Raw genomic sequence first — 26,273 nt, 5'->3', positions numbered from 1 at the left:
ACCCACTTTTGGCCTTTGGCCTCATATTTCCCCCCAGCCAATGGACTGTGCTCACTAATTAGCACTAGCATTGTTAGTCGTCTCTTTCTGTGTGTGTCCGGTCTGCCTTAAATGACTTGGTGTTCGTGGAGGTAATCTCTAAGTGGTAAATCTCCATACAAAAGTAAGATGTCATTAGGTCTCCTCAACTAGGTCATAAGCTCCTTGAAGTCCAAGGTTGCCCCTAATGCTTCTTTGCACTCTCATTAACAGTCTCTAATAGACTTGCTCTTCGCCGGCTGGCTAAGTGGCCTCTTGTAGCCAGGCTAGAGTTGACCTCCCCTGTTATTCTCATTCATGGTACTGTGTTCTTTTCCTTCATAACACCTGTCACGATTTGTAATTTTATGTTACTTATTATTTACTTATTTATGTATGTCTTTCCCATTAGGTTTTAAGTTCCATGGAAGTGGAGACCATGTCTGCTTTGTTCATATCTACATTCTCAGCACCCATATAATGCCTAGCAGCACATATTAATTTTTTTCTAAATTGACTGAAGGAATGGTTCTTCAGGAGGGCATGAGTAAGTGTAGAGCCAGAGAATGTCCCTGTTCTCCTGGATCTTGCCACTGGGGAAGCTTTGGCCTTTACCTTAGGTTCTGCTGGGCTGGTTTCCTAATGTCCCCTGAGCATCCTGCACCTTCCCACTACCTCTGAATTTGACTGCTGATAACTTGGTTCAAGTGAATCCCAAAGCCTCTAGGACACATCATGGGGCAAGAGGTGGCAGTGACCTTAGCTGGTTTGTTCCTATTCCAGTTGTCCATAGTGTTGTGGGAAAAAAAGACATGATGGCTTCGGGGCCCCACATGCAGAGGGCGTTTCTGCCTTTGGAATTTTGGTACAAGTGCAGAGGCTGCCCTGGTGGACACCCACAGAGAGAGCATGCTCTTTCTTATCTTTCTGTCCGTGGTGATGATGCGTGCCCTCTCATCGGAGAGCTCATTAGGACATCCCTTCACCATATCCCAGCAAGAATTCCATCAGAAATTAGTTACTTTAAATTAAATGGGACTTGCTGACCCTCATTTATGGATTTACCCTAATTAGATTGTGAAATTGTAGCATCATTCTTATAACCTTGAAGTTACATTTTCATTCTGAATTACCAAGACTTGTAAACAATGTAAGCACCACCTAACACACATATTCCGAAATAAGATCCATGTTAAGCTGCACATTTGTAATCAGTGATATTTGGATAGCTTTGATTAAATATATAAATCATGAAAATCATAAATGGAAAAAAAGTTAGCTCTATCCTTGAACCAACTACGTACTAGTCTTTGGCTTAATAATGGGTCATTCTGTCTTTTGCATATCTTGCTCTTATACAGGTTTTTCTTTTATATCTTTTCCTTTCATTTATGGCACTCCCTTACGCTTGTTCAGACCTTCCAGTCGCCAGAGCTTCTCCATTTCTACTGCTTACGCACTGTGTATACTTTGGCTGATAATCTCTAAGAAGCCTTTGTGTGAGCTTTTTCAGTATTTTTTATCCAACATTGGTTTTGCCCCAAGGATCCTCTTCCCCCAAGCAGTAGCACTGGATTTGGACAATGCTTTTCTTCCTCTGCATAATGAGATGGCCCTCACCCAGAAATATGCTCCTAGCCATATTCAAGATTACAGTATCGCTCAGAGGGCCAGGGGCTTTCCTGGCCAGGCAGGCAGCTAGATAAATCCAAGAAGAGGAATGACAACAGAGAAAAGGAGGTTGTGCAGGCCACAAGACGCAAATGTTATTACTGAGTTGTCCATACCTCATAATTTTAAAGAATGTCCAGTCTCTCCAAAAGACTATAGAAAGAAGTAAGCCCAGGACAGGGATTTCCAAAGCAATATGAGAAAGTGGGAAAGTTTAGGGAAAATGCTGGGGGCTGTATGTAACTGATTTAAAAGTAACTAAATAAAAACAAAGGAACAACGGGAGTAAAAGAAAATGGCAGAAATTAGTATGACAACAGGAAGGCAGATGTATAGATGGATGAGGACCTGGGTAGGGAGGAAGGGGACTTAGTCTAAGTTCAGAATTCCTGCATAGAAAACCTTCCCCTGTTGAGAAGGGTGATTGGTGAATGCTGTAGTTGAGTGAGATTGACTGTTGGGATGCTGTTCAATTTTTTGTCGTGATAATCTACAAATCTTCCCCCAAACTCAAGATTAGAACTTCATTTCTGCTAGCTTGCCCTCATCAGATTTTTTTTTTTTTAAGTGAAGAATAAGTAAAGAAAGCAGAGGAAAGAAAGCTGGAATGGGATGTCAGAAAGAACACATGTGGCTGTATACCTGTTTCAATTGTGTAACACACGTGTTTTACATTTATGTGTGAAGGTACAAATGTGAGTGTTTCTGTTTTTGAGAGAGAGAGGTAAATGTTAAGTATTCTTTACGAGAATTCTGCCCATTCATGGTGATCCCACAGCATTATATAATACATCTCATTTTGTCTATTATTAAAATCAGGGTTCTTTCATTAAGTAAATAAACTAAATGAATTATCAATGCTAATTTAGTTCTTTCTCTCTTCACCAATGTGATCTTTAAGAATTTTTATTAAAATAATTTTAAATGTTGTATTTAAGTGGCTAAGAGCACTGTTACCGAAGACAAATCTTGTATTTCAATGTCTAATTCATAAGTGCTTAGACCAGTCTCTTCCTTCTCTGGGCTTCATTTCTTCTTCTGAACAATGAATAATTACTCCAGCGGCTTCCCCCTCTATAGGGATATTTGGAAGATAAATGAGATCATATCTCTGACAGCATTGCCTGCTCTTCAGAGGAAGCCTGTAATATTGTTATTAGATTATTATTATCATTCTCCTCCAAACTGCACCCCACATAATGCCTGTGGTACCCACAGTCTAGCTGGGCTTTCCCTGGAGAAATGGCTTCAGTGCAGTGGCTCAGGAGGGGCTGCGCTCAGCGATCACTGAGACATTCCCTGGGCAGGAATTTAGGGGTGCCTTTGGCCCCTGTGTCCATGCATCTGGGGTGCTGGGGTATCTGGGACTGAAGGGAATATGGTAATGATGGCTTCCTGGGGGGAGGCTTTTGGACAGGAGGTGGCTGGGTAATTATAGGAAGGCAGGTGCTGATTTACCTACTTGCCAGTTTATTTCCTTTTGGGAGGCAGTGTTTCAATTTCCTGCATTCCTTGGAGGTTTGACATATCAATTAGATGTTATCGACAGTAAGAGGGGGCAGTTGCTGTCGATGTGAAGTTTTTACTGGTAGGCCGTGAAATGACACCCCAAGGGACCGTGACAGAGCGGCGTGATAAATATTGTGTTACCTGCACATGGGCAGAGGGACTGATTAATAGGGGAGGATGATTCTGTCTCCTGCACTAAAATGTTATTTATTCATTTGCTGTCAATCAAACCTTCTGTTCTAATTGGCTGAAAGGTTAAATCATCAAGATCTGCTCATAAACCAGGTTAAGGTAGGAAGAAAAGCAGTGCTAAATCATAATCAGTGGCTTATTTATTTTTCTGCATTGTTGCATCTGTATGACCTTGGAGAGCCTTTGTCTGGTTACAATAGCAGCCCTGAGCCAGGAGGCACAGGCATGGGTAGAGGGAGCTGGAAAGGGGGCGAAAGGAGGCGATGTTTGCCAGGCATGGTGGTGTCGCCAGAACCTGAAGAAGGTAGTGATGGTGCTTGTTGTGACATTGCCTCGGCATAATTAGACCACTGCTATTCTTTCTGCTGCATTGTTAATGTATAGCTCTCTTGTACGACGCCTGTAAAAGGAAGAATTATTTTTGAAAAGATAAATATATTTCCACACTAACAGTTTTATAAAGATGTCAGCGAATAAGTATAGGCATCGTTAAATCACATTTTAAAGGCAGCCTTCGCGTTGTGATAAATCTGCATTATCAAGTCTCATTTCTGAAATGAATCATACATTGTAAAACTTTATGAGAGCTGAGTAAAAGATCCCTGTTGGCCAGTACAAGTGTATGTTGTCAAACCATGCAGAAAGAATAGCTTCAGATCCCAGTGAAAACACTGATAGGGTTACACCCCTTTCTCAGAAGCAGTATTTCAAGTACAAGTTACTTTTGGATGGTAAGGAGCTTTTCTCACTGCTAAAGTAGCTTATTCAAAGAAAGCCGAGAGTAAACTCCTATTCACAGGATCATTGTGCTCAGGTTGGAGCTGTGAGAACACGGCTTGCCCTTCAGCGAGGCCAGTAGAATCAGTATTCCAGACCTGCAGTGCCGAGGAAGGTGGGGCCACGGCCTGGGGGTGCGCTCACCACCTAGGACAGCCCCCGACACATGCCCCCCCCACCACAGTCTGGGCCTCACACCCCCTGCTCCCTCCTGCTCTCCCACCAGACCAGAGAGGCAGCACACTTCGGCCGAAGGAGTGGACTGCTTTTTGTTATCTTAATAGTTAATAAGTTCACGTCCATGGCTGTTTATTTGAGTATTTTAAGCATAGACAGCTACACCAACACATGACTCTGATATACCATATTACCATAGTAAATACCATATGAAATGTTGTTGATATACCATATCAAAAATACGTCAGCCAAAGAGGGTCTCACTGTCAGCTCCTTGGAGAGCTGAGGAAAGATGGCAGGGGCAGCCAAATGCCTTCTTCAGTGTTGGAAATGATTTTGTGTTTGCGTGTGTGTTTTAGGTCATGTTGTGGAGGGGTGTAACAAATGTTTATTGGTGGCTTGTATGGCAACACCACCCAGCGTTACCTGCTTTTTCATCTTTTTAGTGACTGCTCAGTTCATTTTATTGTAGGAACACATGCCCATCTTAAGACCCCCTGGCTTTAATTTTTAGTCAGTGACAAAACTTTGCTGCTGTGTTGTTCCATAGTAAGATCTCAAGTGAGATGCATGACGATCAGACTCCTAGGTGATGTGACCAAACTGGAACAATTTCAACTCAGAAAATCAGAAGGATGGAAGTTGAGAAGTTGAGAAGGCCAATTCAGTAAAGAGAAAGTGTTTAGTCTGAAGAAGAAAAAGTGATAGTAATGACTTAATATTATGTCCCTCTCCTCATCCTCCTTCTGAAGAAACAGACTAAGCAGCACTTGAACGTGTGTTGCTTCTTACTACACCCTGTACAAAGATCTAGTTAGTCATCACTACCTGTCAGTGGAACCAGACCTGGTACACAGTCTGGATGGGCGCTCACAAAAAACGTACAAGAGAGTGGTCTATTTAAAAAGTCACACTCAACAAATGGATTGTTCTTCTCCCATCAGATAAAATGTCATATGTAGCTAGAAAGTATCATTAAATTTTTGTGCCTGAGAAATATATAGTCTGTTGATCAGTTGGGATTTGAGAATAAAGAAGATTAAGTCGAGATGAACAGCGTTCCCTTTATAAAGCTGCCCAGTCGTAGCCTCACTGTGGCCGTCCTTCTCGGGAGCTCCTGTCTGTGCTGCACTCAGCCTCAGGGTTAGAACCCAAGCAAGGATGGGGAGACATTTCAGACCTAGAAAATCCGGGCCTGGACATGGGCCACACCTACCAGAATGGAACAGAACGTTTGGAAAGTGTTCTGCAGCGGAAGGGAGTAAAGTCAGGATAAGCAATCCTCGGGCACGTCCAGCAGGTCCAGGGGGCAGTTCTGGAGGACAGAAAAATAGGACAGCCTAGAAGCTGGCAGGCACTTGAGTGTTCCAGGCAAGCGGCAACAGGTTCAGAAACAGACTGTAGCCCAAGGAGGGCTGGGAAGATCATAGCAGGACTTTAGGCCTTTTGAGAGTTCAGGGGATTGGGTCGAGCAGAGTTCAGGGCCGAAGTTGCCCACAGGCTGCTTTTATACAGCCCCTGAGCTAAGAACAGTTTTTACATTTTTAAAGGTGGCAAAAAATACAGAATATGGGAGAGAGACCTATGTGGCCTGCAGGGCCTAAAATATTTACTATCTGGCCCTTTACAGAAAAACTTAGCCAACCATGGGGGTAGGCATGGACTTGAATACATTGATAGAATCATTATTGGAACCAGAGGTGGGACATACTGTTGAATTATCAGGAATCAGTGAGAGCCAATTCCTGGACCCAAGCACATAACCAGAGCAGGATCCAGAGCAAGGCTCACCTAACTGCTGAGCCACTTCCTCTATTTCCCCTCCCCCAAGAGAAGACTGGAGGAAGAGCCTGGGAGAGTCTGCATGAAGGAGAGGGTCAGGTAGGTCCTGCGGCAGACAGGACATGCCTCAAGAACACAGGTGTGGTGGCAGCAGGATAATGCCTTACGTTTATAATGATGGTTTACAGCGCGCTCGCCCAGCCTCTGTCTCATTTGATTTTCACAGCCACCTGCAGGATAGCATTTTCCAGTTGTGAGAGCAAAGACCCAAGAGATCAAGTGATTCTCCCAAGGCCGTGTAGCTAGTGAGGGGCAAAACCTAAGCCCAAACCCAGATGTTGTGATTCCTAGTCTGGTGGACTTCCTATCCCAGCACAGCCCCTCTCGCATCGTAGTAATCCTGAGCCAGCAAACCTCTGTACCTGGCCAGGCTACCTGTGGAGTACTTTTGAGAGCTGCATTTGGAACCTTTCTGCCTACAGTATAATGTCTCCATAGCAGTCACTGCTGCTAAAATTGTCTTCCTAAGACTTCCTGATCTCTTTACTCCAAAGCCTCCTATGATTTTTCCTTGCTGCCTTCTACCTAGTGGGGAGTAGGCTTGACCTGTTTGTTACAGAACAGCAGTTCTTGAAAGTGTGGCCCCCTAGACCATCAGCATCACCTAGGAACATGTTATTAAATAGAAATGCAGATTCTCAGGCCCCACCTCACACCTATCGAATCTGAAACGCTAAGAGTGGGCCCAGCAGCCTGTGTTTTAGCATGCCTTCCAGGCGATGCTGAACTTCCCAAGTTTGAGACCCCCTGGAATAAGCACATCAGAATGTGCATCAGAAGCATTTATGAATGCATGCCTGCACCTCCTCTGCCTGTGGGGAGCCCTGGACTAGAGCATTGCTGGTGTTCTGTCTAGAGGGTGGTTGCTACGTTCTTCACTGATTAGGAAGGTGTTAGTGACAGCTACAACACAATTCATTGTATAGTGGTTCTGTTATGAGAACCAGTGAGAATTTCACTGCCACAGCAAATTCTTCACCAGCTGCTAAGCAGTCCTGGACTAAGGGGAAATAATAGAGTTTAGGAGTATGGGACATAAACCTGCTATTATACATGCAGTAACCCGCTTCTCCAGGGACTCAGACTTGGGGGTTCCAGCATCTAAGATCTTCAGAGGAAACTGTGTTTCCCAAATGCTTACATTTCTGTAGAAGGTGTAATAGACTCACTCAGCTACCATAGTCCTAGCCAAGGACTCCCAGGAGTGCTCTACAGAACCTGTACCAGTATGCTGGTCCCCAAATCTATCTGCTAATCCAGGCATTTTGAAAGTTGGGAATCACAGTCTTTCCCACAAAGGCTATAGAATTAAAGATAAGAAAAAAAATCATACAAAACAAAAATGGATATCCCAAAAGTACAGCCATCATTCATTGGCGGCCCAGTCACATACACTGAGTGAACACACTGTATGATGTCAGAGTTGCATTCTTACTTTAGTGCTACCCCTTCATGATGTTTTGTCATATCCAAAAGAAATGGTTCCAAAATGACACTGGTCATCTTTAATTATAGAACAGAGCAGTGGTTCATCATAGGGAATGAAGAGTGAATATATAGATATCCTCCCCAAAGCCTTAAAATTGATATTAAGAGCCTTCTCCCTGGGGCAGTATTTAGGCAAGGGATGGAATTATTAGTGGCAGTGGTGTTAGATGGGGGTGGGCGGATTTAGTTAATCTCTAGTTTAAAGGCTCCTTGGTATGAGTTTCAGATCTAGAGTTCTGCTGACTTGATGGAAAAAAAAAAAACAGCTGAATGATAGAACAGCTGAAATTTCATCTGTCTCTATATCTCACGCCCCACAGCCCTTCAGGACTGCCCAGGAGGGCACCAGTGTGATCCTGATGGTGGCAGAGCCATCACAAGGGAGGAGATGAGCAAATCATCTGGCAACCAGAGGGAAATCCACTTTGTGCTTTCGCACACTTGGTTGAACTTTCAAAAATATTGACTAAACAACTTGCCAGCTGTGATTACCAACAGCTCTATTTGACAATCTTTGACGGAAAGCCAATGGGCACGTGCAACGTCATCTAGCGCTAACAGGCTTCATTAGAGCCCGTGAGGGGACAAGTGCACTCCTGGACCTGGAACAGCGATCCCTGTCCCGGCGCTGCTCGCTGGAGCGTTGGTGAACCGTTTGCTGAGCGAGCCCAGAGGCAGACATTGAAACCTGCCTCTGCGTTTCCATCACTCTCAGGGTTTTTTATGTTCCGATCTCCAGGAACACAAATAATATTCTTTCTAAGACGCTCCAAAATACAAGTGATAGAAAATATCATGGAAAAGGTGAATTGCCAGACAGTAAGCCCTCATGACCGAGAGCTTATTCATAAAATGATGACAAATTTATTGCACACATTCACTGCTGGCTTTCTGAGATTAATAGCTGATCTATCTGATTTGAAAGGCTGACAATAGAATCAGGAAGAGTTACTGGTCAGTTTTCTCACCCATCCCTTTCACCCAGCAACCCTCCTCCCCAAGAAATAATATAGAAAAATAAGCTGATTTAGCTTCAGCAGCAGCCTTACAGTATTTTATTGCAGGAGATTTCCATGTGCCAAGGATAACTTTTAACCTTGTTGAATGCAATTTGACTTTTTGCCATCTGCCTTCAACTCTGCAAAACCCTCAGAGCAGGGGACTAGCACAGTGAATAGGGGTAGATTGAAACACAGTCTGAGAGGAAGCCATATTTTCTGATGTGTCTCGTGGCTGCTTGTTTACTATGAAGTAGTAAAGAAGTCATTGTTTGATATCTTAGCCTTGGGGGCATGAACAAAATTCAAAGCAGGTGTTAAGAAATACACTGCATCAAATCTTGGGCACACACATACACAGGAAACCTAGGTTTGCAAAATATGGGGAGAGAATCTCTGAGGTTCCTGGCCTGAAGGGAATTAGAATTCCTCACAAAGAGCAAGGGACCTCCCATGCAGGCTCACTCTCCCTGTTTTTGCTCCTCTGACCAATTAAAACGATCTGATGATTTAGATGGCCTACCTCCAGTCTCTGTCTGTGCCAGCTAAATCCCCCTACCTGTCTTGGCATCTGATTTTTATGTCATAAATTAGCGTATCTAACTTAATATATGTACTTAACATAGGCCCTTGTCACCTCCCTGTCTCATTGTCCACCTGCTTGGTGAGCTCACAGGGAGCCAGCAGGCTGGCCCAGTCCTTCCTACACTCTGGTATCGGCCTAATGCAGCATGGCAGCCTGGCAGAAGGCGCTGAGATGCGCAGAAGGAAGGAGGGTTGCGAGGGAAGGTCGTTCTTGCCTGCATTAGGCCAGTGTGTGGCAGGAATCTGGGGAAGAGGCCAGAGAGGGACTTGGAACCAGCCAGGGGAGAGCAAGGGGCCTGAGAGAGAACATGCACCTTTGTAAGTCTAAGAGAGGTCTAAGCCAACAAAGATTGGACCCAGAAAGTCGTCAATACCAAGCTGACGGGTGGTGATGGTGATTTCTTTTTAATCAAGAAAATGTGTGAAAAGAAGGAGAAATGATTTTTTAAAATTCACCGTCTTTGACAGAAGCTGTCCCAGAAGGAAGATGGTTGCGTGCCGTACTGCCTCACATCAGTTTGCCGATCAGTCACTGTCTCCAGTGTTCACTTGGAATGCAGTGCTTTGTGTCGGATGTGACAGTTAATGCAAATTCCAGAAAGGGCCTTTATGGGGCCTGCCTCGACGACTTGTCACCTTTTTATTATGGAACTCATACTTAGAGGTTCCAGTGCGTTAAATAGCTCTAGGCTAATCTTGGGCAGCTCCGTGCTAAGAGTGATAGTTTTCTTTATAGAGAAACATTTTTTTGGACTCTGGAGATTTTTTAAGCTTTTCCCAGTGCCGCAATTTCTTATCTGTTCAGCTGCAAATATCAGGCCCTTAATGGCTGGAGAGGGAGAGTCTATTTTTAAAGTTTTTACTGAATATCTGCCTGGTATTAGGTGCTGAACGAATTTGGCATATCATCAGATCTAGAATACCCGCAGGGGCTTAGTGTAATTTTTAGGTATGAAATTGATCAGGTTTGATTCTGAGAATGTCTAGTGATCCTTCTGGAAGGCCACTCACTTGCTTAGCTGTGTGTGCTCTAGTAGGTTTCTGAGGTCAGGGCCAAGTTTTGTTTTGCTTGGGCTTTTGGCATGAATTTCCATAAAAGCAACCTTTTTTTTAAAACCTGAAATTCAGGGGCCATTTAGTCTTCATTATGTTCTAAATCCCTTTGTTATTTAAAACACTAGGAAATGAAATTGCCAAATGTTTAACATTTGAGAACTGGCTCTTGCCAGTGCCTAGCCTTCACATCCCAGCACGCTGGAGGGGAGTAGGCTTCTGGGGGGCTGGGGTGGGCACTCAACAGTCACAGGGAGCCCCTGAGGAGGAGGCAGCAGCCTCTTCAGAGTTAGCCTGCTCTCTTCCCAGGCTGAAAGGAGCCACAGCGTCATTAAGCCATTAACTTTGTGTAGCATTGTGTCTGCTGGGGACAGGGAATCCCCGGGGGAATGGCACACCGAATTTGCTCTCTCCCCTCGCCAGCCTCCAGAGGTGCTTGCTGGCATAAAGTGTGGCTGAGCGGCAGCCTCTGTCACTGCCATTCGGTGGAGACCTAGCGCCTGGTTTTTGTGTATTTCAGGCAAATCTCAGCAGAATTCCCAAGCTCCTAAGCTAGGAGGCACTGAGAGGTCAAATGGAGGAACATCCCGAATGAACAAGGTGGAGCAAATCAAGGAATTTGGAGCCTGCGCAGGGCCGTGTCCCATAGTCCTAGCTGACCCCTCCTCAAGCCCCCTGGCTTGCTGATTTCCCTCCTGCACGCCAGCCAGCAGTGGGCTGCCTGAGAAGGGTCAGTCGTGGACTCAAAATGGTGGTGGCAGAATGTCGGTCTAGACACTCCGGCTCCTGGAGTCTGGTCTGAGTGTTTACGCCCAGGGACAGCCAGGAGTTTTGGCCTTCCAAACAAGTGGCAGTAAGAGTTTATTTGTTAAACTACACAAATACACCCCTGCTCAACAACAGACAGGGTTGAGACAGAGTGAATATTTTATACAAAATCCATGTGTATTAGAACCTTTGAGAGCTCCAAGGGCATAGACAGAAGCGAGATAATTTGAGGATGAGGACCCCCACAACCTCCCGTCTCCACATTGCATCTTGTGGGTTGGTGTGTTAAGGTTATTTGAGGCTCTAGATCCTTAAACTTTGAGCAAGAGTAGCCTGGATAGTAGCTATTTCTGAAACCATTGCTTATTCCCTTGTTTGTTCAAAGTCTTCTTAGTGATCTGAACTTTGCAATATAAAATCTTTGTACCTAAAGAGCTCAGCTTCTCCCAAAAAACTAACAAAGGCTCCTAAATAAAATATTTTGCCCTGAGGGGGTAAGGGGAGGGGAGCTGTTAGGCCTAGGAGCTCAGAGTTGTGTGACCCGCCTGGTGTTTGGGAGGGTCTGGGACTCCTGAGAGTGTAGCGTGTAGCGGTGTGTTCGAGACACACTCCCTGAAGTCCCAGGTTTCCCTCTCGGACCTGATGGTCTCTTGGAGAAGGCAGATAATAGACAAGGGCATAGGCCATTAATTATAAGATCCAAGTGTGACAGAAACCCTATTAGAAAGAACACATCTCTTCAAAAGACTTACTAGACATTTAGAACTCCTGCAATAGAGTTTAAATTTGTGAGGGAAACCATTAAACCTTGTAAGAAAGAAATGCCAGACCAAGAGGGTGCTTTATAGACACTTAATTTGATTGACTAGGCCTCCCCTGTTTCTACACCACACTAAGCTCTTGCCCAGATGCAGACACACACACACGCACACACACACACACTCTTCCACCACCGCTTGTGTACAAACATGGATACAAAGACAGGAAGAAACATGAATTTGCTTTTTTCTGCATGATACTCAAAACCATTGCGTTTCTAGCACAGCTGCTGCAAGAGAGAGAGAAAAGCACTTGGCCCCAGAGTCTGTTTATATGTTTGAGCAGAGAAAGCGATTTTTGTTGCAAGAAGCTCTAAGTGAGACAGACAGAGTCAGAGAATGAGAGAGAGAGAGATAATTATCTAAATTATGTTCGTGCTATTATCGAAGACGAATATAGTTAAAATGTAATTAAATATGACGGGCTAGCAGGATGTAAGCCAAGCTTTGGAATGCTAATCATCAATTACCACATCCCCTTAGGGGAATCAGGGAGTGCTGTATGGCAGGGGGTGGGAGCAGGAGCTTGGGGATGGGGGGCTGAGTGAGATGTAGAGCATTAAAATAACCCCCACCCTTCTCTCCCCCACATAGTCATTCAAACACTCCATGAATGTCCCTGGGACATACACCTTTCTGTAGCTGCCACAGGGGTTGGAAGCTTTCAGCTCAACTCATACGAGGAGCCAGCAGGAGGGTCCTGACCTTCTTTTGCAGAGGCAACCCCTCTAAAAGGGAAAATCATGCTATGAGAAGAGAAAGTAAAACCCCAAACTGGCTTATGTTATAGCGTAAGTGCAAGTGCATTTACCAGAGCGAGGCCTGACGCTTCCCCTCTGCTAGAATGCATAAAATGCCCACCCGAGATCCGGGAATGCCAGGCAGGAACCCAGAGACTGAGGGACTGTAATTAGACAGGGGGCCACATGTCCGTGCTGCTCCCCAGCACTGCCTCCCCAGCCCTGCTTCCCCAGCCGGGACACTACAGTCACCTGAGGAGTTTATAAAGGACTCTGACGCCCAGATTCTGAGTTTAATTGGTCTGGGGTATGGTCTGGGGGTTGGGGTGTTTAGAAGCCCGGCTGGTGTTTCTGATGTGTGGCCACGGCTGAGAACTGCTGGTCTAGCTAGAACCAGATTTCTGCCAACCGCAGCCATGGGGAGGACAGGCAACAGGGTCTGAAGACTGTATCAGTTCTCATATCCTTCCAGGAACTTCAGTTGTACCTGCCTCAAGGCCAAGAAAGAACAGTGTAAGAATATAGATATTATTAATTTTTTAAAATACTGAAACATAATTTTTATGTCAGTTCTGGTGCTAGATCCCCAAAGAATTTGAGGTTGGTGGGATTTCTGTACAAGAGTTAAAATCTTAAATCATTCCATTTTAACACCACCTGAGCTCTTTCTAAGGCTGGGGTAGAAACCTGGCCACCTCCTTGAGCTGGGTGGGTGACGTGAGGGAGTGAAGCAGGCCAGGGCCGGCTCCCGGGAGTGAGAGAGACCACCAAAAGCTCTCCTCAGCTCCAGCTGCTGTTGTCATGCGGGAAAAAGGACTCATGCATGCCAGATCTTCTGGTTTTCAAGAAAAAACAGAAATCTGTGTTTTGGTGTTGAATCTCCTGATTTTTAAGTGGTGGCTAGCTCACTTTTTAAAAATACTCAATAAACCAGCAAAACATGCCTGTGAACCTCCCATGTGCAACTTCTGATCTCAGTGAGCCTTTGGCTGATCGGCGTGTGACCAAACAGTGACTAACCCCGTGGCCACTAACGCTCCGTTGCCCTGCTGCCCCGGGTCTGCAGTCAGGTCGGAACAGCTTGGCCCCGTTTTTCCTAAGCCTGGCACATAGAGGTTCCCCATAAATAGCTGTTGAATGGACAGACAGGGTGAATGGGGCAAGCCCGGAACTCCCTGTCTGGACAGCAAGATAGCCATAAAATTCAGTTAAGCACCATCCAGAACCAATGAACTTACTCCTGTGCCGGGGGAGGCAGAGGCCTGCACACCGAGGCTTCGGTTAGATTGGCATCTGCGATCGGGGGCTGCGGGAGCTCTTTGGAAGGGAACGGACAGGATCGGGGCTGATTTCGCGTCTCTGCTGCATAGGACACCCTGTCTAGCTCTGCCTCTGGGAGCCAGCGAGGAAAGACATGCAGGCCCAGTTTAAGAGCTGCTGAAACGTGGTAGTTCCCATGTTACCCAGTGCTGTGGAAAGTGCCCTCTCCCTCGCATACCCAGTCCACAGATCATCCTCAGGTAGGATTGATGACATGAATGTGGCCCTTGGCCATCACAGCACTGCGCCAGACAATGGGAACAGCGTGCTCGGAGGGACGGCGGGCAGCGGGGTCAGCGCGGGAGCTGCACTCACAAGGAACCATCAGAGGGGTCTTCAGGCGAGTTTCCATGTTCACTGAAGGCCCTTAATACCCGCCGCGTGTCAGTGCCACACGATTTGGAGAGGGCACCGCCGTCACTGCTGTAAGCTCAGTTGACAGGGGACGGCCTTTATCATTTCCTCCCTTTTTGAGAATCCTTTCCAAAGGTTCACGCTTGCCTTCCAGTCCTGCTCCCACAGGTTGTAAATAAACCTGTTCTCCACATACCCTTTCCATTCCTTGTCACCAGGGGCTTCGTCCTTTTTTGACTCTGCTTTTTTTAAAATTTGAAATATTTTTATTTTTGTCAAAGTTACACAGTAAGAGTCAAATAGAACCACAGGTCTTATAACAAAAAGCAGGAGTCTCCTGCTTCACCCTTCCCTGCCCCTAGTCCCACTCTCTGAAGGCAATTGCTTTCCTTTTTCCTCTTTTAAACAAAAAATTAATATTTTGAAAAGATATATTCAAAGAAAATACATTTAATGTGATTTTAAAATCAAAAACTATAGACAGCAAAACGTCTCCTTCCTACCCACCTCTGCCTCCAGAGATAGTTTATATGTAAACAAATGTGTGAGGCCAGATGCAGGTGGCTCACACCTGTAATCCCAGCACTTTGAGAGGCCGAGGCGGAGGATGGCTTGAGGTCAGGAGTTTGAGACCAGCCTAGACAACATAAAATTTGTGAGACCCATCTCTACAAAAAATTTAAAAATTAACTGGGCATGGTGGCACATGTCTGTAGTCCCAGCTATTCAGGAAGCTGAGCAGAAGGATTGCTTGAGCCCAGGAGTTCAAGGTTACAGTGAGCTGTGATCATGCCAGTCCACTCCAGCCTGGGTGGCAGAGTGGGACCCTGTCTCTTAAAAACAAAACAAAAAAAAAGAAAACTGTATTCTCCTGTTTTGTTTTCTCGAAGGTCTCAGCATAATTTTAAAATTCACATCAACTGTGGATTCAGCTAATACATATCATTACATCATTGACCCCTTTTTTTTTAAATACAAATTTTTCTATACCTTGGAGATCCCTTGACTTTCCCTCCCTCTCCCCTGCAGCTGCATCCTCTTTCACGGTAGGGGTGGGGATCTGCCGTAACTTACTGGACCAGCCCCCAGTGATGAGCATTTAGGCAGTTTCTGTTCTCTCGCGGTTCAAACAGTACTGCAGTGCAGCCCCTGTTTCTGCTGTTTCCCTATGCTGTGAGCATGTGTAGGGGAATTGCTAGCCCTAGCGGTGTATGTTTCTAGTATCTTGCTAGTCGGGGTCCATCAATTTACATTTCCTCCAGCAGTGTGTCACAGTGCCTGTGTCCCCCACCTTGTCCAGCATAACGTGTGATCAGACTTTTAAATCTTGAGCCAAATATGTTCAACTCTTTTAGGCCTCTTATTTTGGTCTATGCCTTCATATTCTAAATTGAATGCCTATTCTGCTATTTCTTGATTCCGTTACTGAAAATGTCTATTGTGGTCTTACTTTGAAAGGTAAGAATTTGGCCTTGTTATCCTTTCCCCTCAAGTACATGCATGTTCTTCTCTCCCCTGTCTTCCTGCTTAGATCTAAAAGTCACAATTTTTCTTTGTGTCAAATTTATTGTTGGCATTACCATGACTATGTAACTATTATTCAGAGCCAAGCCATATAGTATATTACAGTCACCTTCCTTTTTTCTATTGTTTGTTTTTCCTAGAGTTAAAATTTCTTAATTTCCTATATACCTCATTAATTTTCTACGTACTTATCAATGATTCTTCCCCCTAACTCTTGTCAGCAACACAAATTCTCCCAACCTTGCCTAACACATCCGGTCAATCAGTTTGTTTTTCTCCCCTGAGACTTCTCCCCTGGGACCACCTGCCTGCCCCTTCAGTCTGGACCAGTTTCTCTCTGGCCCTGTTGTGCTGCTGCTATCTTGCGATCTCCTGTCCACCATCCCAGGAATTCCTGTTGCCTTTATTCTGGGCCAGACCCTCCATCTTCTGGATCCCATAACTGTCGTTGTCTTAGTTTAGTCCTTTATTTTTGTGGAGCACATTTTCTGGTAGTTTCTTGTGAATGCATTGGAGGTGATTTTTTTGAGATTTATGCCTGAAGGAAGGTTTCTTTATTCTGTCCTCACATTTGACTGGTAATTTGGCTGGGAATAGTACTCTGGCTGGGAACTAATTCTTCCCTCAGCATTTGGAAGGAATTGCTCCATTATCTTTTAACGCCAGTGTTGCTTTTGAAAACTCTGACGTGCATCTGATTCCCAGGTCTGTGTGTTGGCCTGCCTGTTCCCCTCCAGGAGCACTGCAGATCTTCTAGAGTTTCTCAGGGATGTGCTTTGGTGCGGGTCTTTTCGTTTATCATAGTGGCTACTCAGTGGGCCCTTTAACCTGGAAACTTCCGTCCTTTGTGTTTGGGAAAGTTTCTCATGATGAGGACTTTGATGACTTCCAGGCTCACGCTTTCCCTGCTTTCTTGCTAGAGCATCTGCTAACTGGATAGCAGGCCTCCTAGTCTGATCCTCTCATTGCCTCAGCCTTGTTCTTTTATTTTCTATCTTTGTCGTTTTGTTTGACATTGTGGGAAATTTCCTCAACTTAATAAGTGTCTAACCTATTTGTTCAATTATTTACTTCACCTCAGAGTTTTAATTTACAAGAGTACTTTCTTATTCTCTAAATGTTTCTTTTCGTATCATTTTATCCTTATCTCAAAGGTATATTAATAAAAATGCTTTCTTTTTTCTTTCTGAGGATAATTTAGGGTTTTTTTTTTTCCCTGAAGTTTTATTCTGCTTACTGAATTGTATCTGTATCCTCTGAGTTATTTTCCCCCCTTTATTTGCTTTGGGTCTTATCTTTCATGTTAGACTCTTTCTTGGTGATCCCTGACTGGCTGTTCACCTTTACATGTTAGACATTGAAAAGCTGGCTGGAAGCTTCTCGTGTGTGGCTGGGTTTTGGGGCTGCACTGAAGCTTATCAGGCAGGGTGGGTGTTCGCTGGAAGACCCACCCACTCAGTCCAGCCGCACCCTGGTGCTTCTGTTCCTTCCTGCTAGAATGTTCTTCAGGATCTGCCAGGCCATTTCCTCCAGTCTGTAGATACTAGCTGGGTCGTCAATTTACCAAAGAGACCGTCCTTAAACATGTTAACTAAAGCAATGTGTCCCTCTCAATGTGTTCACACTGTTTTATTTTTCTTCATAGTCCCTCTTTAACTCATCTGATAAGTTTGTGTTTTTGTCTGTCTGGCTTCCACTAGAATGTCAGCTCCTTCAGGGCAGGGACTTTGTTTTCTGCTGTATCCCTGGGTCTAAAATGGGCCCATCCCATAGTAAGCACTTGAAAAACATTTATGGAAGGGAAGGACAGTGGGTCATTATCTTTAGGTCTCTCCTCCTGGGCGGGTCCGAGTCTTCAGAGAGGTACCCTCCGGCCTCTTGCCTGGGGGGTTGAGCCAGGGTCACAGTGGCCTGAAGGCCGAGCAGGGAAAGGGGTGGGGGTGTCTCCTCACCTGGGATATTCACTTCCATGTGACTCCCCTGCTCTCAGCCACTGCAGGATCCCACCCTCTGCTATGCCTGGCGCCCCAAACTGTCTCTGCTCATGGTCTCCAGAGCGAACTAGCTCTCTGCTGTCACGGTGCCGGAGGGCTCATCCCTGCCGTGCAAGACTAGGGGAGGGATTTGGGGGGTGCTCATCCCTGCCGTGCAGGACTCGGGGAGGGATTTGGGGGGTGCTCATCCCCGCCATGCAGGACTAGGGGAGGGATTTGGGGAGTGCTCCTGCTCCTCTCGCTTGCCCTCTGCTCATCTCCACTTTGGAGATGGCTGCTGACTCAAGCACCCGAGCCTTTTTGGGCTTCTTCAGTGTGAATCCACTCGCTTCCTGCGTGTCTTCTCTCTGACGTGCGGACACAGAAAGGTGCCACGTTTCCTCATCCTTCCCTTTCCTTTCTGGTTGTGTCTGTGTGTGTCTGTGTGTGCGTATATATGATACATAGCACATATATTTGATAGGAAGCATATATTAAATTTCTTTACTGCCTTTTTAGTGGCGGGAGCTCCACTAAAGACCAGCGACTGAGCCATGTGTTCACTTTGCTGTGTTTAACTGCTAGTCTGGCCCTGCCCAAATACTTTCTTACCTCTGTCTCCCTAGTGTTCAACAGGTCTGCTGCAGAAAGTTTCTGCATTTGCATTTTCTTTGTAGATAATGCGGTAGAGTCACGTAATTTTCCAGATTCAAGAGGAGTAGGTGCCCTCACCCTCGGCATAGGATGCGGAATCCCCAGAGAGGCAGAACAAGGAAGGCCGCGCTCGGCTGACCCCTGCCATCTTCCTTTCTCCCGGCACGTCCAGAACCACTCACACAAGCCCTGCCTGCACTGAGGCCTCCGCACACTCCTCCCCGCCCAGCGGCCGCCTGTCCTCTGCTTCCTCCAGGCAAACCAGCAGCGCCACATGGCAAATCACACCCCTTCTGGGGAACCAACTCCACTTTTTCCCCTAATTTTTATATTTGCAGTGTAGTTCATTCTACCTCTGGCAAATTCTTTCTCATTTAAACAGAGACACAGTTTTAATCCCCGTCTTCTCTCTTTTCTTTTTATTTCAAGCATCATTTAAGAGACATAAAAGAATAAATAGCAATATAACACTCACTCACATACTCATCCCCGAGAATTGACCGTAGTTAATATTTTCTGCATACACTCCAAGTCTTTTTATTTTAATCAAAGAAATGAAACATTCCAGTTAATGTTGAGATCTCCTTTGTTCCCCATCAGTGGTCTCATTCCTCGCCCTCTCCTCAGAGACAGCCACTGTCGTGAATTTAGCTCATACCCTTCCAGAATGTTTAAAGATATTTTACAGGCATATGCGTTTCCATGAGTAACACACACAGTTGTGTGTGCAATCCCGCATCGTGTATGTTATCCCATAACTTAGCCCGGCCTTCCGTGTTTTACGTCACTCTCTCCACGTGGATCGTTTTGTGGCGGGACCACCTGCCGGGCCTGTGCCCTGGTTCAGTCTGCACACGCATGAGTGTGGGGACGGCGGGGACAGCCAGCAGTGACTGTGCCTTCACCATGTGCCAAGCTCCTCGTGCTTTCTCGTGGTATCCTCACAACCCCACTGGGGTTTTCGCCCCATTTCACATAGAAAACGGAGACGTCAGGACGCTGCCCCTGCCTGAGGTCAGCTTGTGATCTGCTTTGCACGATCCCCGCGTTTCTGGCCGCCGTGATTTCCAGCCCTGGAGTCTGGGGGACAGAGCACAAACTCACAGTCATTGAATCTGGCTTCTGTTGTTGGCTCCTTGCCCGATAGCTCTGACAGGTTGCACAGGTTACTAGCTTCTCTTTCCTCAGTTTCCTCTCCTCTGCAGTGGGGTTCAGACTGGCCGCCTGCCCACCCAGTGGATTGCGTCACGAACCAAATGAGATACATCATGCTATTAAGGCACTTTGTAAACCACACGGTGGTCTGTGGGTGGGAGAGGCTTTTAGGATGACACACGTGGCCCTTTTTTTCACTTTCCTTGTTAACAGACCACCTACCGTGTTCCAGCTGCACCCGTATGATTTTATATGCATTACAGTACTTAATGCTCATTCCTCAAGCAGCAGCTTTAGAAAGATTGTTTTAAATCCTGTTTTTCTGGCCTGTTTATTACTACGGCAACAACATTTTTTCTTCCTTTTTAAACATCATATCCACAGTATTTCAGCCTCATTATGGGTTAAATTGAATTTGTGTGTAGGCCTTGGAACCCCATCAAAATTTATAGCCGTATTTCTGTGGAAAAATTGCTTCTAAGCATCAAAAAAACCAAGTACAGCGGAAGTTTTGGAACACACCAGTTTTTAAGTTGGGACCACTGTACTGTTTGCGTTGTTCTCTAATTAGTTTGTGAAAGGATAGCTAATCTCCCTGGTGAGATTATAAACGTCTTAAAGGTAGGCACTACATCTTGCATGGATCCCCCATGATACCCAGCAGGTGCCAAGTTCAAGAATGCAGTCAATTCTTCCAAAGCCCAGCTGCCTGTCTTCCCCCAAGAAGTGGGTGCTGATGACGGTTGCCTTGGGTGCCCCAGGGAACATCATCCACACTGTCAAACTTGATGACTCACAGATGAGACCCACGGACCCAGTATGTCTTGTCCAGGTTCCTGTGGCAAAATGGTAATTATAGCAGTAATAATATCAACTAATTTTTTTAGTACTTTGTATATGCCAACACTTTGCTAGATGTTTTACATTTGCTAATGTATTTAATCTTCACAAAATAATTTTAGATAGTTATTTTTATTCCCATTTTACAGATGAGGATACTAAGGCCCAGAAAGGTTAAGCAGCTTGCCCAAGGTCACAGAGCTGGTAAAAGTACGAAACTGAGATTCAGACCCAGGCAGCCTGGCGCCAGGCCCCGTGCCTCAAGTGCTGTGCTGTGTTGCCCCCGTCCCTGAAAGGCCTGCAGTAAACCCGCTGTCTGGACTGTCACCCAGCGATCCTCTCAGTGGAGACACTTTGCCTAATAATGCAGTGCTGGCATTTTCACTGGCTTCGTCTCAAGTGATCTATATTAAATCCTTGGGCAGTAGGCAAGATAGGTACTTTTTTAAATGCTCGCATCTACGTTCTACCAACTTCTAACAATACAGAAAAGTACAAAAGTAAACTAAATGATTCTTGAAATTCCTCCATCCAAAGCTAAAATCTTGATCAACATTTTGGCAAACATTCTTACAGACATTTCTCTTTGAATGCGTGCATAGAGTCATATTTACAGCTGGACATAATCGGTACCGCATTCTAGATGCGCGTCTGTGACCAGAGGAGCGATGTTATTTCTGTCAGTATTCAAATGAGGAAAGTACGACTCAGGGAAGAGCAGTGATTTGTCCGGTCAGAGCCAGCACAGAGTTGGGACTTCACTCCTGTGTGGGGTTTTTTGGTTTTTATGAAGCTCTCAAAGCAAAGACCGTGTTTATTTTTGACACGCCTTGCGCCTATCCTGTCCACCTTCCTCTGCGCCCAGTGCTGGCTCTGCGCTGGGGGGCTGCCACGCCCCCGGTGCCCATTGTCTCTCCCGGAAGTTCACCTGCTGGAGAAGTTCTGCGTACTCGGCGAGTTGTAATATCTGTGCAGCTATCAATAAAGCTCAGCAAAAATGGCGGAGCAGCTTTCATGTAGATGAAACGGTGGTGGTGGTTTTCTGGCCCTGGAAATCTTGGCTGAGGCAGTATCCTTGGAAGTCGCACAGTGACTGCAAATGTGGCACAGCTGTGGTGACGCCTGTTCCAACGCCACCTTATCATTTCCCTATCAAGCAGCGTTTCAAAGTTATTTTGCAGAAGTTCAGGGGAAGTGGAATCTGATAGTTGGGGAAGGAGAGATGTTCATGACCTCGTCCTAACTAAGCAACTTCCCTTCCTACTGATACTTGGTCTTAGGATTGGTATCTAGTTCTGCTGAAAATGAAATCATATATTCAACTCTCAGGCTGTGTTAGTGAAAATGAACTCTAATGTGATTAGATATTAATGCAGTGTAATGGAGGATTGGTATTAAATTGAGACCTTCTGATCTTATTACTCCTCAGATGCTCCCTCCTGCTCAGGCCGCTGCCCTGCCAGCCCTGTTTCCCCAAGCAGAAGCGAGGGGCGGTGGGGCCAGAGCCCCGAGCCGACTGCGGAAGCCCGGTGTAGGGAGAGAGGAGTGCGGGGGCTGCAGAGGAGTGGCAGGGAGAGAAGGGAGCCCAGGCTTGGCGAGCAGCACTGCCTGCACTGCCCGGACCTCCTGTGCATTGTGGAGGGCGGAGCAGGTGGGACCCCAGAGCCAGAATTCTGGGCCTGCCCGCACGCTCAGAGCCATACGAGTGTTGAGGACAGGGAGCTTCCAACTGTAGAGTTTTACCTTTATGTCAAGAATCGCTTGAAGATCTGACAGGCGTGGGGTCAGAAAGCTGAGACAAACAGCATCCTCACCGTCTCCTCTACTCCTGCCCCCTCCCCACCCCAATCCTTTTTGTGAAACTGTGACTTGAACCTAATAGTTGTCACTGGCTGTTGTCACTTTTCCTAGTACTGTTTCCCTTTCCAGGAGGCATGGTCTGAGAGGCAGGCAGTGGTCCAGCTTTAGTATGTCCGATGGCTTCCTTTAGGGATGGGGATGGGACTCTGATATTCCGCACAGCAGGAACCTCAGCCAGGGGCAGCTCCCTCGTTTCTTCTGACCTGCTGGGGGAAGGGCGCCGGTTTGTGGTCAGTTCCGCTGCTCACCCTGGAAGTGACAGCCAGGCCTGTGGGAACCCCACAGGGCCTTGAGGGCCTCCCCGCCAGCCCGCAGGTTATATCCTGCCCAGCAGCCTCCCCAAAAGATCTGGGGGTCTGGGAGGACAGCAGTCCCCCACCAAGAAAATGGACCACGAGCGGAAGCTCTGGGCATGGTCACATGACGTCACCTTCATGTATGAATAATAGCATTTTTGCAGAGAGAGTGATTTTTCTTATTCTGTTTCTAGAAAATTGCTTTCAGAGGCACAGACTTTGCACACAAGATGGTAACGACTTTTTAATGACCTTACGGGGACTGGTGTCCAGGCAGCAGTGAATCAATCTCAGTGGGAGGTTCATAGTGAGAGAGAAGATGGAACACCTGAAACCAAAGGGGGAAAAACAAACTGCAAATACATATATTTTCTTTGCTAGCGTCACTTGGTAATTAGACAATTACAGGAAACAGCTTCCCAGCAGCTGGCATTTCCACTGTGAGAGCGGAGGAGGATGGCAACAACTGTGAACTCCTCACATTTATTATCGGAAATATTATTGGAGTTTACAGTCGTGGGTGCCCCGCACTCCTCCGGTGCGCTCTGAGGAGCTGCTGAGCGTCAGCCCAGGAGCAGAACTTCCTCCCGGGGTTAGCACGAGGCCTGCTCCACCGGCCCTGCCCACGCTGGTTGGTGAGGAATGGCCTTTCAAATACCGGGATGCTTTTGAGCCACCCGGAGACAGGCCAGTGCTGAGAATAGGTGGTCTGGGGGGCTGTGTTTGCAGTTAGAGGTTTGTGGAGAACTTGCCTCCTCCCCCAGGTGCCACCACTCACCTGGGGGCGGTTGGATGGCAATGATTGACCCCACTGCACCAACCCCAAGTGCTGGGACTCGCAGCCCCACGCCCTGCCTGCCCCGCCACCCACTTCCCTGCGCTCTGCAGCGCTCTCCTCCCGGGAGCCCCCACTCGTTTGCGTGGCTGACGAGTGACTGCGCTCATTCTGCCAACAGCCCTGTGAGGTCGGCCCCACCGGGGCCCCATTTTATATACGAGGAAAAGTGTTTTATGAGCTCCCTCCAGCTGTTATTATGTTTATATTTGTCGGCACTGCACTGTTGTCGTGATGTGACCCTGGTCTGTATTTGTGCTTGTTTATGGAGGGCTTTATAAGAACCCTAAGTCACATCCGTAGATGGGTCGGAGTGCCTTCTTTGATAAGATTGTCGGCTCCCATATAGGGACGCCGAGTATTTCCTGCCTCTCTCAGCCACATGGCAGGTGCAGCCTGCAGCCCTGCCACAGCACGGGTCCCTCCCTCGTGCCTCCGTCCACGCTGTCGGCAGGGTTAACGCCACCATCTAACCAGGCAAATGACTTTCCCCTCACAGGTCCTGGCAGTCAGTAACTTTTGAGAGACAGCCTGCCTCCTTCATCCGAATTGTTGGAACACACAACACAGCAAATGAGGTAAGCGTGTCTTTTCGTGAGAGGTACTGGGATATTTCATGACGTGCGGGTAAACGCTACATCCCGAGTTAAGCGGGACTGTTTGTTCTGCCCACTAATGGCTCGGTGTTCAGACAGCTTGGTACAGAAGAAGGTCCTGCTATTGCACAGCTGGGACATCATTATCATTTCGGATGTCTCTCCACGAGCAAATGAACACCAGCTCCTACCGCTTTGCTTATTCCTCTCTGCAGAGTTGGCCGCCACAGAGACCTTGAGAGGTCAAACACCCTGTCCGTTGTCCCTGAGTCCTCAGAGTCCTTAGCCCTCCCAAATGACAGCAATTTTATGAGTTTCCTCCCTTGGTCCTCTGAGCATGTGTCTCGCAGATGGCCACGCTGTTGACGTAGTTTGCATATCACCGTCTTTTATATCGTCGTACTGCGTTTAGTGTGTTCCTCCAAGGACTGCTAGTTAAAGATAGGAAGCATAAGGAAGGGTACGGTGGAAATCCAGGAGGTAAATGAGGAGCATAAAAGTAGTAACAATTCGGCAATTTCACCCTTCCATGGTATTTCTCAGATTTATACAGGACTGGCTTTATGGGTGTACCACCAGGACAGTTGCCTGGGGCCCTGTGCTTGGGGTTTAGTGCTCTATGGCACCATCTTGAAATTCTTAGTTTTTTTACCTTTGAATTATGCTTCATAAGGGGACGCCCCACGGGACAGTGGAGCACACACCAGGAGCTTGGAGCCTCCTGCCCCTTCTCACCTTCCCAGGATGAGCTCTTGGCCATCCACTCCCTGACCCCTGGTGCCTGGGCTCTGCTTGGCCTCCTCATCCTCATCCTGCCCCACGACCATGCCACCCCCCAGCCCCAGTGGGGGCCCTGGCACGGTAGAAAAAGGACCAGGGTCTGGTGTGAGTCTGAGCTCAAGGCGCAGGATAGGGCCCTGGTGCCTGTGAGGGGCTGCACTGGCCGGGGGATCCCTGTGCCAAGGGATACAATGTTAAGTAGCAAATAAAACACAGCAGGACAGCTCAAGGAGAGACTGAGGGAGAAAGGAGAAAATTTTTTTCCTGCACTTTGAACACAGGGCTCTCCGTCTTCATCTAGCAGCTGGGTCCCACACATTATAGAGTTGGTCCTGGATTCGTGCATTGCCTTCGTGGAATCAGAATTTTCCCAGAACAGATCAAGGTGTTTAAAATGTTTCAAGAAGCATTTTAAAAAGTGAAAATATTGTGATAGTTTATATTCATTTTGCCTTTTCTATTTATTTAGAATAAAAATGATCCACACCTACAGTGTGTTTCTTGCAGAGAGCAGCTTGCAAACAGAAACCTGGAACTTTTTCTCTTACTTCTTTATTTCAAAACAAACCTGAGAATTACAAAAGTAAACCAATTGATCTCTAAGTTTGGAAGCTAAGAGGAAAAAAAAATTAAACCAGTTGATATTTTTTAAAGCAAAATTCAAGAATTTTAAACATCAGATCATAAAAGCCTGGTTTTCTTTTCACGATATAACAAAAGTAAATTTGAATCTGCATTTTAATACCTATTTGATCTCACAACCAATATCATATTTTTAAAATTTTGCCAATAAATCCCAATTTTTTTTTTACCATTTAAGCTACGTTAAATTAATTGTGTGTATCACTTACTAAATTTGAAAACAATTGAAATTCATCTTTACATAATAATATGTCATACTAGAATTAAATATTTTTCATTTGCAGTCCTTGTTTCTTACACAATGCATCCCACTAAAAAGACCAGGTTTTTTCTTTAATTCCTAAATGGAACTCTGAAATGTTACATTACAGCAGAAGGAATTCTCAAGTGAGAAAAGGCTGAGAAGCCCGGAGGTGAGTGTGGTCAGGCTTTACTTCCGGCCTGCTCCGAGTCCCAGCCCATCATCACCTCAGTGACCAAAGGAATAAAGAAGAAATCATGGACGTCTTTTTCCAAAGCTATTCTAGGTGAAGAATAATTTCCATGTTAGACTCTGAAGTTAGGGTACAAGATCTCTCCTCCATGATGAGTTCCTAAAAATAATCTGTGTAAGGGTCCCAACCACTTTGGTGGACCTGGACCAGCCGGTTCGAATGGGTTGGCTGGTAGGTCACTAGTTAAGTGGTGACCTGTCACATTTGGCTGATGAATAACTTGCTCATCGGCCTTATTGAATCTACAGTATTATTGATCAGGAAGGAAAAGCCTCAAAGTAGTGTTGCCCACTGGGAAGCATCTTATGTCATAA

At 46.2% G+C, this 26,273-nt stretch overlaps 1 protein-coding gene and 1 non-coding gene across 4 annotated transcripts in view; one reads left to right on the top strand and one right to left on the bottom strand.

Moving 5' to 3' along the window:
* The window catches only part of BTBD9 (BTB domain containing 9), a 386,775-nt gene that overhangs the window by 342,602 nt on the left and 17,900 nt on the right, over window positions 1–26,273 (top strand). For all 3 annotated transcript variants that reach the window (XM_069487430.1, XM_069487432.1, XM_069487431.1), the window contains exon 10: window positions 23,947–24,025. In XM_069487430.1, the coding sequence (XP_069343531.1) occupies window positions 23,947–24,025 (79 nt within the window). The remainder of the gene's footprint in view (window positions 1–23,946; window positions 24,026–26,273) is intronic.
* LOC138396190 (small nucleolar RNA SNORD45) lies at window positions 15,198–15,269 on the bottom strand. Its single transcript, XR_011235655.1, has one exon. It is a non-coding gene; the product is annotated as a small nucleolar RNA SNORD45 (small nucleolar RNA).

This window comes from Eulemur rufifrons, chromosome 15 (assembly GCF_041146395.1).
Source record: "Eulemur rufifrons isolate Redbay chromosome 15, OSU_ERuf_1, whole genome shotgun sequence".
Classification (NCBI taxonomy): Eukaryota; Metazoa; Chordata; class Mammalia; order Primates; family Lemuridae; genus Eulemur; species Eulemur rufifrons.
Note: the sequence above shows the minus strand (reverse complement) of the source record. Positions and strands in the feature narration are given on the sequence as shown.